Source organism: Giraffa tippelskirchi, chromosome 6, assembly GCF_054371585.1.
Source record: "Giraffa tippelskirchi isolate mGirTip1 chromosome 6, T2T-mGirTip1v1.2.pri, whole genome shotgun sequence".
Taxonomy (NCBI): Eukaryota; Metazoa; Chordata; class Mammalia; order Artiodactyla; family Giraffidae; genus Giraffa; species Giraffa tippelskirchi.
Genome location: NC_137280.1, coordinates 22,630,038 through 22,643,702, shown reverse-complemented (window position 1 = coordinate 22,643,702; position 13,665 = coordinate 22,630,038). Strand labels below are relative to the sequence as shown.

General features: G+C 35.8%; 1 protein-coding gene across 7 annotated transcripts in view; it reads left to right on the top strand.

Moving 5' to 3' along the window:
• ANGPT1 (angiopoietin 1) overlaps positions 1–13,665 on the top strand; it is a 797,336-nt gene that overhangs the window by 427,789 nt on the left and 355,882 nt on the right. For 6 of the 7 annotated variants that reach the window (XM_081500438.1, XM_081500436.1, XM_081500435.1 and 3 more), the window contains one exon: positions 6,051–8,369. In XM_081500438.1, coding sequence (XP_081356564.1) covers positions 6,051–6,211 — 161 coding nt within the window. In that variant the 3' untranslated portion in view covers positions 6,212–8,369. Of the gene's footprint in view, positions 1–6,050; positions 8,370–13,388; positions 13,470–13,665 lie in introns of those variants that run through there. The other variant, XR_014056675.1, reaches the window with a different exon arrangement.

Sequence of the window (13,665 nt, the reverse complement as noted above, 5' to 3'; positions counted from 1 at the left end):
TTACTGTTTGTGGCCCGTTTTCATGAGGATTTCCTCACTTAACTGTAGTTAAAAGTAAAATGAAGTCCAAGGGAGGAAAGAGGCAGTAAGAGAATACCTAAAGGATTAAAATGAATTCAAGATTACCAGCCAGGATAAACAACTTTCTATCTATGGAACAAAAAGAAGAGAAAGGGAAAAAAAGCCAAGTCCTTGACTTGAAGGGGGTATGGGATGAAATGACGGAAGGAATGCAGAGTTCTGGAAGGATCCTTCACGTCCACACACAAGAGCTTGCAGCTGCTCCTTGAGGCTAGTTCTGGGTAGGAACTGGATTTGTACCCATGAAATCAGTGAGTGATTTTCATGATGATCCCGATTATAACTAGGGCATCAGTCAGTTTTTTTCAGCCTCATCCTTAGTTAGTGATAAAAGAGGAAGATTCTTATTCTCTGTGCCAGTTCTTTTGCATGTTGCTGATTAGAAAGAAATCCATAACCACAGACAGATCTTTTTATTTTGCTGTACTTTTTACCTTAGAAAAGAAGTGTTGAGAGACATTTTGTTTAGGATCAGAAGAATTTGAGAGTTAGGTTTCCTGACTTTCAAATAAATTTGAACTTCCTGAGTACAAAGTTTAGAATCAAGTTCCTGTTTTCTGGGCAAAGTTTCATGTATTGGTGATAAAATGTGAATTTTCTGCTTCAAAGATAAAAGACTCAAATGATTTTTCAAGGCCTGGGAAGCCCAAGATAGTTATTCCAAAACTACATTTTAATGAGTTAAGTGTAAATGAATTAGAAACATGCTTCTCAGATTTCTTATTAAAATATACATAAGGTTACAGGTTATGAAGAAAAATGCTTGGCAAAGTTCATCTCAGTAATTGCCAATCTTAAAACATTTAAGACATTTTATCAGTTGTCCCAACAGCAAATGGAAGCTGCCGCTCCCTTCCATCCTTTGCTTTCATTGCTAAATTCTTAAATGCTTAAAGTGCCTCTTCTAATTAACTTCTTTAACATATTGCTCATCTGTTATCCCCAGGCACTTATAGAACCAAGTACAAAGTTGCTATAGCCCCAGAATTTTAGAAGATATTAAATTCAGCTATTTAATATCAAATCAGAGAGGAACTGCAAAGGTAGGCATACTTCTTTATATGGTCACAAGGATACCTTCAAGCTACGCAAACTTACATTGTTCGGAGGACCCATGAGTACATATGATTATCTATGAATGCCAAAGGAGATTAACCAGGAGTAACCAGGAGCCTGCTATACTTTTTGCCTGCTTTCTGTGAATAAGCTTTAAAACTACTTCTTTTCAGGATTTATGTTTAAAAGACCTGGTCATGCTTAATTTTTTCAAAGAGAGGTAGAAAGTGGACAAACTTAAACATTTGATACAAAGAAATTCCTTGTTGTTCCTTGTCAGAAAAAAACAGAAAATACTTACTTGCATAGAAATAACTTTTTGTGAACTGAAAGTTCAGAGTATTTTATAAAGGACACTACAACTGAAATTGTCATGAGTAATAATTGCCCTTTCATTTTATCTTCTGCCATCTCTTTTTTTTTATTGGAGGATAATTGCTTTACAATATTGTGTTGGTTTCTGCCGTACATCAGTGTGAATCAGCCATAGGTATACAAACGTCCCCTCCCTCCTGAACCCTGCTTCTATCTCCCACTCCATCCCACCCCACCCCTCTAGGTTGTCGAAGAGCACTGGGTTGAGCTCCCTTTGTCACAGAGCAAATTCCCACTTGCTATCTATTTTACATATGGTAATGTATATGTTTCCAAGCTATTCTCTCAATTCGTCCCACGTTCTCCTTTCCCCACTGTGTCCACAAGTCTATCCTGTATGTCTGCCTCTCCATTACATGCAGATTCTTTACCTCCTAAACCCTAGGTAAGCCCATAAAACCCATATTAGGTACTTAAGTGCCATGTCTTTACAACATGAACACTGAACAACTGTACTCATTTGAATCCAAATTATTTTCATATCTCTCTAATTAATCGTACCAAGCAAATAAGTAAATATGTTGGCACTGATGACTTGGTCTTCATTATTAAATGAATGTGATGATCCCATAAGATCTGATTCTTTTTATTTCTGCTCTAAAGTTTCTGCCTGCTTCCTAGATAACTTACATAAGAACATTTAGATAGGCTTTTAAAGGCTTTAATAGTGTGCCATCTTATATGATCTCTGCACCTGTGCTTTGAAAATGGTTGGTTAGATATTTATGATCCACATCTTAGGAATGAGGAGGTAAGTGACTATGTGACATTGGAAAAGTTCCTTAAATTATCTGAGCATCAGGGTCTTCATTTTAGTACTTGCCACACCACATAGGGTTGTGTGGGGGATAAACTGAGAAAATGCATATAAATATTTCAGCAGAGTCCCGATACATATTAACTGTTCAGTAAATATCAAATGTCACATATACTATTGCCTAAGATCCCTTAGCTATTAACTGGTGAAGTCAGGATCAAAGTCAGGGTCTTCTAATTTCTGGTCTGGTGCTCTAGGCTCCCCATTGCCCATAAGAGCATTTTTAAACATACAATAAAAAACTCCATGTTCTTGCTCCTATTTATTTTGCCAGGCCTGTGTTCTCCAACCCCTTACCCACTGGAATTGCAGCCAAGCCAAGCTACTGGCAGGCACTCTCTTCTCCTCTGCCAGAGTACGTACTGTCTTTAGATAATCTCTTTCTATCCTGTGAACTCCCACCCATCCTTCAGGGTCCAGATCAAGTGATGAGTGAACCTTTACAGACCCACAAACAGGACATTCTGCCTCTGTTCCCAAGATTTTCTGTATCTCTGTTAAATAGCTATCTTCTCATTTAACAGTTTGTTTCTCTCCTACACAAATTTGTATACTCGTTGAAGTCAGGAATTTTGTTTTACTCAACACTGACCCCTATATCTGTCCATTGGTTAGTATTTGTTGGACTGATTCTAGATTCAGTTTCCTCCCTTTCATCATGCTGCCATATGTGCTCAGGGTGGCTTTGGTAGAACACAGTTACAGAACAAGGGCTCTAAATAATATTTAATTAAACATTTAACCTGGCAGATCTGGTTCCCCTGGTAAAATATTGGTTTCCATTCCTAGAGAATGTTCCACTTGTTCACCTGTTGATAAACAAGTAGACTGGATAAACTATAAGATTTTCCACATTGTTTGAGTTTCCACCAAGATTGCCATTTTTCCACCTTCATTTCCTGCAAGTCTTTCCCTTGGCCACTGTATACCAACTACACTGATGTTCTTTTAGTCCCTAAACACCAAACTCTCTTTCAGCTTCATGGCATTGGCATGTGCTATGCTTTGCTTAGTAGAGTCTTTCCCCATCTTCACGTTGCAGTCTTCTCATCTGTCAAGTTTCATTAAATATCCACTTCTTCCATGAACATGAAAAGTCAAATAGGTCTCCTATTATTCTCCTTCATAGCTCCCTGAGTCTAACTCCCCCCCCTCCTTTCTGTTTCCTCCTCCCCTCCTCCTCTTCTTCTTCCTTTTTCCATCATTATTTCCTCATGATTTGTAGGTATTTTATTTATTTGCTACTTTATCTTTTTGCCTGTTTGTCACATTAGGAGTAAGCTCCATAAGAGTAAGGACCACATCTGTCTTGTTGAGTGTTGTATGACAACACTTCATGAGGGTTACAGATTGAATGAATAAAGGAAGAAAAAATGAATACAATAAACTCGGATGTTATATATAAGGTATCTATCAAATACAGCTTAAAAAAAAAATAAACTAGACTAATTCAGACCATAAAGGCTTTAAAAGAAGAAACAATCTGTCAATAAGTCTGTAGGCCCTTGCCAGTCATCTGCTAAGCAAACTCTGTCAGGTGTGGCACTAAGAATAGGGAATATAAACCATGCCTTTTCATTTGTGTTGCTGTTGTTTAATTGCTAAGTCATGTCTGACTTTTTTGCAACCCCATGGACTGTAGCCTGCCAGACTCCTCTGTCCAGGGGATTTCCTAGGCAAAAATACTGGAGTAGATTGCCATTTCCAGAGGATCTTCCCTAACCAGGCATCAAACCCGCGTCTCCTGCATTGCAGGCTGATTATTTACCACTGAGCAACCAGGGATAATGAATAAAAGACTATGTGATTTGATCTTCAGACCCTCTCAGCTTCAGGCTACTGTTCCTCTTGTTAACTTTGACCTATGCATACTGGTCTCCTTTCAGTGTCTCCAAAATGCCTTTCTTCTTACCCGGAACATTTCCCCACTTTACTCTTTAGGAAAGATACATAAGATCAGTTTATCCTATTCCCTCATGTGCCCCTACTTTTTCTTGTCTCTTTCTGAAGTTCATTGTAAGTTTCCCAATGAATGTATTCTTCAGCCTGTGCCCTTCATTGCCAGGCTATGTTCCAACAGACGTCTGCCTTCCCACACTCTTCCAGAACTCTTATGACTTTCTATAAACCAAACAAATCCACACACTTCTATCCTGAGTATCTTAATGTAACTTGGAGGATCCTTCTATGATTTGCAGTAGTCCTCGACAATAGAGTAACTATGTTTGCTTTAGAGACCATGGTGGATATTTGAAAGACTATGAAAGGCTCGTTAACATGATGGAAGAGTGCCTCAAGGTCATAGAAAAGGAGGAGAAAGTTAAAATACTGAAGCAATCAAGTCGAGTTTCATTTTGTCCTTTAAGAGTCTTATGGGTAAATAAATTCCCTAATATTAGAATGCTATTTTTAAAAATATAAATAGCATATTTTTACTAGTTGTACTTACCAAAAAATTTTAAAGGAATTAATCTTAAGAAGAAAAAGGTGGAATTTTACAGTTTCCTCCTTCCTTGCCAAATAAGAACTTTCTTGTCCCCCGTGTTTTGACTACATTAACATCTATGTTGTTTGCATACAGTTGCTAAAACATTAAATACAGTGTCTTTCCAAATTCATTGACATACCTTACTTTTTCCTAGTATGAGTTAGTGATTAATATAGCTTGTTAGGCCTCTAGTATGACTTTATAAACACAACCCAGCTGTATTCACCCTCCAAAATTGAAAAATGAGAACTAGTTTTTCTCCATTTAACTTTTTCTAAAGTTTCTGCAAGATGATGCTCATGTTACAGTTAAACATCAGCTGTACAGCTTTCTCTTTCTTTAGCTATTAGTCCCTTAGGTATAACTCTGTAATCAAAGGGAGGTCAACTGGATCCAAATACAAATATGCCAGAATGTCTCTGGCATAAATCTCTCCCTAAAGATTTTAGTAGTATTACTTCAGGAGAGAGGGGGAAAAGTACTATGTTTTATCTAAAAGCTAAGAACTTAATTCATTTAAAAAATAAAGTTTTGCAGAGAGCTATGTGAGCATAGTATCTATATGTTACTCATCATTTTTCTTTTTACTAAGTTTAGAAAAAACTTTGACAATCACAGGAAAACATGCTGGTATATAGGAACTATGTGGTTACTGTCAATGAATGCTTCCCATATTGCTATAAACTGCAGAGAAGGTATCGCCGTCCAAATTCATAGTCAATTTCTTGTATCCAGTTAATTTCAGAAGCAGCTAAGGGCCAGTAGGCAAAATTATAAACTACATGGAGGACATTTCTTTCTGTTTAGATGTTAGCTGTCCAAGCTTCTGAACTTCACTGCTAATAATTAATTGTTCTATTTCCAATAACAGGCTTCAGGTGGAATGACTCTGAAGGGTTTCATTTTACTTACCCTTTGTACAAATCCAGGCCTGACTAGATCGTATCTTGAAACCCAAATGCTTCCCATCATTACGTTGGGAGATGAGTCCCAATAGAGTGACACTGAACGCTGATTTTCATGAGAACATTCCCCTTGCTGATCGTGCACTGTCTGTTGGATGCTATTTAAAACAATTTCACTACCAGGAAGATATTTTTTGAATACCTCTGATTTGCAAATAATCATAAGTATGAACGTTTCCCCTCAGTAAGTGGCATGAATTTCCGAATGTTCAATTTACTTATGTAATTGTTTCTTCTCCTTCTCTTTCATTATTAACTAATTTTTCAGGCTGGTGGTTTGATGCCTGTGGCCCATCCAATCTAAATGGAATGTTTTATACAGCGGGACAGAACCACGGAAAACTGAATGGAATAAAATGGCATTATTTCAAAGGGCCCAGTTACTCCTTACGTTCCACAACGATGATGATTCGACCTTTGGACTTTTGAAGGCATAATGTTGGTCAAGAGCAATTATAAAAGCCACCAAGAAATCTGGAGAAGCCACCAGATGAGAAACTGCTTGAAAACTTCTGAAGCAAACAATATGGTTTCCCTTCTAGCAACAAGTAGCAGTTATGTGAAGTCACCAAGGTCCTTGACTGTGAATTTGGAACCTTTTGAGTTCACAAGGTCTCTGCTTGGGATGACTGTGTTCAGACGGCTTGACTATAGACTACCATTCACTGTCATGCTTTTAAAAGGGAAGAAACTGTTAAGCTCACTGTGCTTCAAACTACTACTGGATCTTATTTTGGAACTATGGTAGCCAGATGATAAATATGGCTTATTTCATGTAAAACCAAAAAAAAGAAAAAGAAAAAAGAGAGAGAGAAGAAGAAGAAGAAGAACATGAACAACAACAACAACAAAAAGAGTATACATGAGGAATAAAAACTGGCTTGCCATAATCCTTTGGAAAAGATATATTACACCAGTGAAGTGGTGTTATTTCTATGCAAACCTAATAAGTTTGTACTGTTGCACAATTTTAATAAAAGTTCAGGAAGAACAGCATTGCCCTCAGAGTTAGTTAAATGGATTTCAGAAGTCTAATTCCTAAATCATACTTCCTAGTTGATTTCAGTTAACCCATCTTCAAATGTAAATTCCGCTTTGGTAGACTATAAAGAATTGTAGTGCATGAAGAATAGCAGTGTGAAGTAGAAACACACTCCGTTATTCTTTGATTTTTTGATACAGTTTTCAAGAAAAATGGACATAATCAACTATTGGACGTATGAGATGAAAATTTATCCTTCCCCCCATGCTACAGTTTTCATTTATTTTAAAAACTGACTGATATATAAATATATTTATAGCCTGAGTAAAGTTTAAAGAATGTGAAATATATCATCAAGCCCTAAAAATAATATACATGCATTTAATATTTCCTTTGATATTATACATGAAAGCAGTATTTTAGAGTGTAATAAGTTGAAATAAAACCAAGTAAACTGGAACAGTTCATTTTACAGTATCTTCTTGCATGTGTCCACTTAAGTGTAACTTTATTATTTTTAAAATAATTATCTTCAATTCTTCACCCTGTTATTTCATGCTAATTTAATTTTTACTAATTAACTGAAACTTGCTTTCCAGATTCACTCTGTTCCAGTTTCTATAAAAGATACACTTTGAAGTCTATGAAAAATGAAAGAAGAATTATAAATATCATTGTACATAGCATGTTTATATCTACATTAAACCTAATAGCTGTTTAATCTGGAATATGCAACATTGCCCTCAATTGATGCAAATAAGTACATTTTCAAAAAAACTACTATACCACTTTATGAAATATACTATTTCTTCATATTTTGCTAACTTGGGCTCTGTTTCCTTAGGCAATTTCTGATTTTAAGACATTACCATTACAGGAAAAAAACTGGCAAACTTTGTATTATATGTTAAAGAAAACACAAGAACAAAAGAGAAAATTAATCATAGTCACTTGACTAAGAAAATTCTAATTACTAGTTACTATAAATCACAATGAAAATATCTCTATGGCTTAACTGATTTTAAGTCAATCTTGGACACAAATATTTGTGGCAATTTGAAGTTACTACAGTATTTTTCAAGAAGTGCTTTCTGCCTCTTAAGTACTCAAGGTACAAGCGTGAACAGTTTTTATCAAAACATAAGGTATACTCTGATATGAGAAAATTGAAATCCACTTTGAGTTTCCTTTCTTAAAAAAAGTAAAAGTTTTTATCGGGGCACTAAGACCAGTTTTAGGCCTGGTGACTTGATCTCTTGTGCCTTTGTGGGTTTCCTCCATTTGAGAGAATAAAGCTACTCACATTTTTCAGAAATTATTTTTTCAAAGTTTACCATCAAATGTTTATACTTTTACGTGTGTATACAAACCTGTTCTGCCTTAAAATTGATGTTTGCAGGTATTCCACAGTTTTTCTATTCTTGTCGACTCTTTCATAACACTGCTTAGCTGCTTCCTCTGAAAACCTCCTTGATGTTTTAAGTAAATGAAAGTGAGTGTTTTGTTTTTTTGTGTTCCTAGAGATTTTTTTCTTACAATTCTTTTGAAAAGTAATACTATTTTCCAACTTATAATACAAAAATAAAAGGGAATAATGGAAAAAAAGCATGATATTTACTGTTTTGTTATCTGGGTTTAAAAAATGAAATATTTCCAATTATTTATAATAAAGCAGTATAAAATGTTTTATGACTCCATTATGTGCACTGTGTAATGCCTACCTGTTTGTGGCCATTTAACATGTATATCCTTTGCATTTAATTATTTAGGATAAGACAGTTAGGTAATAGGATTTTCTCTTTCAATTTTTATATGAATTAAACTCTAGTTTCTATGCTGATTTCTGCACATCAATCACAGCTTTATTTGATTTAAATAAAATTGAAAGTAACATATTTGTGCAACTCCTCATTTTAAATATTTTACAAGTTTTAAAATTAGAGATATATGGAAGTATGGATTCTATGAAAAAAATTACCAAATGAACTAAAGTCTCAATCTTTGAAAATCTTTCAGTCTTGGATATGATAAGAAAGCTTAGCTCCATTAGAACTTTAGATCAAAACAATGGGTCTGAGTCCCATATCTCTACTGTGATTGTTATGTCCTGTCAATAATTATTTTTTTAAATGTCTTGTGTTCTTTTTTTATTGAATAGATCCTTTAAATTCTATAGTGTTCTATATTTGCAAAAGTTTCACACACATGATTTAATACAATCCCATAATAGCCTTTTTTTTAACCCTACCTCTATATTGCCCCTCCCCCTTTTCCTCTCCACAGTGGTAACCAGTAGTTTTTTCTCTATATCTGTGAGTCTGCTTCTTTTTTATTTTATTCACTAGTTTGCTGTATTTTTTAGATTCTACATGTAAGTGATAGCATACAGTATTTGTCTTTCTCTGACTTACTCTACTTAGCATATTGCCCTATGTCTATCCATGTTGCTGCAAATGGCAAAATTTCCTTCTTTTTTTATAGCTGAGTAGTATTCCATTGTATGGGCTTCCCAGATGGCTAAGTGGTAAAGAATCTGCCTGCCAATGCAGGAGATATGGGCTCAATCCCTTGGTTTGGGAAGATGCCCTGGAGAAGGAAATAGCAACCCACTCCAGTATTCTTGCCTGGGAAATCTCATGGACAGAGGAGCCTGGTGGGCTACAATCCATGGGGTCAGATGTGACTTAACAACTAAAAGAGTCAGACATGACTTAGCAACTAAACAACAACATTCCATTGTGTATATGTGTGTGTGTATATATATATATATATATATCCCATCTTCTTTATCCATTCATCTATTAATGGACACTTAGGTTGTTTCCATACCTTGACAATTATAAATAATGCTATAACATTGGTTTGCATGTATCTTTTCAAATTAGTGGGGTTTTTTCTTTTTGGATATATACCCAGGGGTGGAATTGCTAGGCCAGATGGTGGTTGTAATTTTAGTTTTCCGAGAAGCCTCCACTGTACCAACTTACATTCCCACCAAGTGTAGAAGGGTTCTCTTTTCTCCACATCCTGGCCAACATTTGTTATGTGTGTTCTTTTTGATGATAGCCATTCTGACAGGTGTGAGGTGATACCTCATTGTGGTTTCGGTTTGCATTTCCCTGATAGTTAGCAGTGTTGACCATGTTTTCATGTGCCTGTTGGTCATCTGCTTTTCCTGTTTGGAAGAATGTCTATTCAGTTCTGCCTTTTTTTAATTGGGATGCTCATTTGTTTTTTGATGTTGAGTTGTACAAGCTGTTTATTATGTTGGATATTAACCCCTCATGTATCAAATCATTTGCAAATATTTTCTCCCATTCAGTAGGTTGTCTTTTTGTTTTGTCGACGGTTTCCTATGCTGTGAAAGCAAGTTTAATTAACTTAAACGTTTAAGTTCAATTAGGTCCCATTTGTTTGTTTTTGCCTTTATTTTCTCTGCTTTAGGATGTCCTATCAGTTGTTAAATGCTGAATTATTATATGACAATTGACAATAAATTCTAGGAACTTGGTGTGGAATAATAGAATGAATTTTGAATATCTGAGTTTGGTATAAAGGGTAAAGGGCATAAAGGTGGATACCATTATCAGCTATTTTTGCCAAAGAACTAGGACTACTTTACCTAAGTTCCTCTTATCTAAGTTAAATTTGAAAATAAATGTATGCTTCCTACATATGCTATAAGGAATCAGAATTGACGGTAAAAAGGTGCTAAAACATTGTAAGTTAAAAATGGACTTAAAAGAAAATAAGAATATGTGTGCACTTTAATACAGTGTCTAAACATCAAAACAGTGATATAAAAGTTTAGAGAAGAAAATTATTAAGGCTCTAAATTAACTTGAATGTTTCCATTATGAGAAAGGTATAACAAAAATATTCATAATGAGTCTTTGAATTGTAGTTACATAGCACTCCCTTTAGGAAATAATTTTATAGGCTTAATGAGCAGAATGTGAACTATTTTTAACAAACATAGTGAGCAGCTACTTAGCATCCAAATGAAGCATTAAGAAGATATTAAGGTTACAGGTGATTAAAGCATAAGGAAATTTACAATCAGTGAGAAAAATAAGCAAGTTACATTAATGAGCAGTACAAGGAAGTTTATATTAATAAAATTCATATGTTTGTTTAAACTGCAACAAGAATACTGGGATAATGTGCTGAAGGTTATATTCTGTATAGAGTATAATAATAATAATAATAATGTATGAGGAAAACAAGTGAGTAACTGCTACTCAATAGTAAATTTCTATGTACATGTTTTTAAAATTTAAGGAAACACACAGGCCTCCCTCAATTTACACAATACATTTTATAGAAGATGGTGTCTGAGCTATGTTCTTTGCATACTTTAGAAGGACTATACTTGCTGCAATTAGTGGATGCATTGGATGGAGGTAAAACTGGAAAAGTTTGGGTCATTGAGGACAAATGATACAATCTGTTAGAATGAGGACCTGATATATACAGCAGCATAACATGAATGGACTGGATAAGCTAAATTTTGAGAGGATTTAAGGGAAAAAATTCAAATAATTTCATGATTAGATGGAAGGTGGAAAGGGTCAAGGTCATTCCAGATTTTTGTCTTGGCTAATTAGAAGATGGTGCAGATATCCAAAGTAAGGAACACAGGTTTAGGGGAGTGGATAATGAGTTCAATTTTACAAGTTGAATTAGAGATGCTAGTGATTCAAGCTTGGTAATGGAATATAATGAGTCTGACCTCAAGCAGGACCAAAGTGGATGATATTGGACTGGAGATTATTTAGGCATAAATTAAAATTATTAGACAAGATTATTTCAAAGCATATGTACTGAAATAGATCTTACTTAAACACTTGATCAAGCATAAAAATTTTAAGGAGCAGATAAACGACAAGAATTCAAAAAGGAGATGAGAAATTACAGCTGGATAAACTAGAGAAAAATCATCATGAGGGAATGGAGTTATAGAAGTCAGGTGAGTAGATTGCATCAATAACTGAAGATGCCTAACTCACCATAGATGGTGGGGGCATTATGATTAAAAAGTCCCCACTGAATTTGGCATACAGGGGGCCACTGGTGATTTTTGTTAGGCCAGAATTAGAGGTGTAGGGGTAAGACACCAGGCAGCAAGAGGGTTATGAATAAATGAAAGGTAAGGACAAGAGGATAATTATAGTTCAGACTCTTCCTATTTACAATAGAGTTACTTCTAGGCTAGTGTTATATGTTAGAAGCTTTTTAGCAATGCAGGATCTCAGACCCCATCCCACTACTGAATTAGAATCTTCATTTTAATAACATACTCAAGTGACTTATGGACATCAAAAGTTTGAGAAATTTGATTTAGATTGTTGTTGTCATTGGGTCACTAAGTCATGTCTGACTCTTTTGCAACCCCATTGACTTTAGCCCTCCCGACTCCTCTGTCCATGGGATTTCCCAAGCAAGAATACTAGAGTGGGTTGCCATTTCCTTCTCCAGGCGACCTTCTCAACTCAGGGATTGAACCCAGGTCTCCTGCTTGGCAGACTGATTCTTTACCACTGAGCCACCTGAAAAACCCATTGGTTTAGATTAGACTTTCAAAAAGAAGGCTGAGAATGAAAGGAGCTATGGAGGGAACTAAAGGGACAGGAGTGGCTTTGAGGGTGTTTTTTTAGGATGACAGGTGTGTGAATGTACACGCAGACTAAGGAAGATGAGCCTTTCGAGGAACTGAGGATGAAAGGAGGAACAGAAAGGTCCTTAGATGGAACAAGTGTTCTGAGGTGGCTAAGAGCATGGACTCAGTGTTGGGAGGGAGAGGAGGTTTACTTTTAATAGGAGGAGAAATGTCTCTCTGAAGAGACTAGGAGAGAATGAAATGCTCAGGAGACACAGCCAATTAATGATCTCTGTTTCACAGAGGAAGTGGAAGGAAGGAAGCATATTTGTAAGAGTGTGGGCAGTTCAATTAAACAGTGTTTGAAAATAGCTTTGGCATGACCACTTAACATAATGGGTAAAGTAACCATCTAGAGGAGTCACAACTTTATTAAGTACTTCTGATGGCTCAAATGGCAGCTCCTGCAGTGAAAGAGGGCTGGGTTCGATCCCTGGGTTGGGAAGATCCCCTGGAGAAGGGAATGGCAACCCACTCCAGTATTCTTGCCTGGAGAGGAGGCTCCCATGGACAGAGGAGCCTGGCAGGCTACAGTACATGGTGTCACAAAGAGTCGGACAAGACTGAACTTTCTAAAAATTTAATTGAGATTGGAAATCATGAGTGTGAACAGACTAATCTACTTTTTCCAGTGATTTCATATGTATGAAAATAATGAAATAAAAACCTCACCTAAAGCTCCCTGTCTCCTCTTTGAAGTCCACCCAAATTCCCCTAGACTAAATTACTCACCCTTCTTCTGTGTTCCCATGGCATTTTATTTCTACTTATGGTAAAGAATTTTCAGTTTGACTTGTGCTCCAGTCAGCTATGAATATACTTGTTCTCTGTCCAGATAATGAGCATTTGGGGTCAAGGATCAAATTTAATTAGTTTTTGTTGTTGTTACCAGAACCTAACATTGTGTCTAGAACATTCTTGAATCTCAATTAAGTGTCAGATGATTTACACTTTTTCTGTTCCAGATTATAACCAGAGTTCTTATTCCGTGTCTCATTTTACATTGTGTTTCCACGAACCAGAATAATGTGAAGACAGCTTAGATGGTAAGTAAATTGAGTTAATTGGGGGTGAGTAGGTGGAGGAATGAATAGACCCATGACACGTGAATGAAAACTGCAGGAATTCAAAATGATCTATATTTTTTTTTTGAGAGGTTATACTGTAAGAAAAATGCCTTTCTGCTTTCAACAAAAAGATTATAAAGACAGTTTTTCCAAACATCAAAGAACATCAGATTAT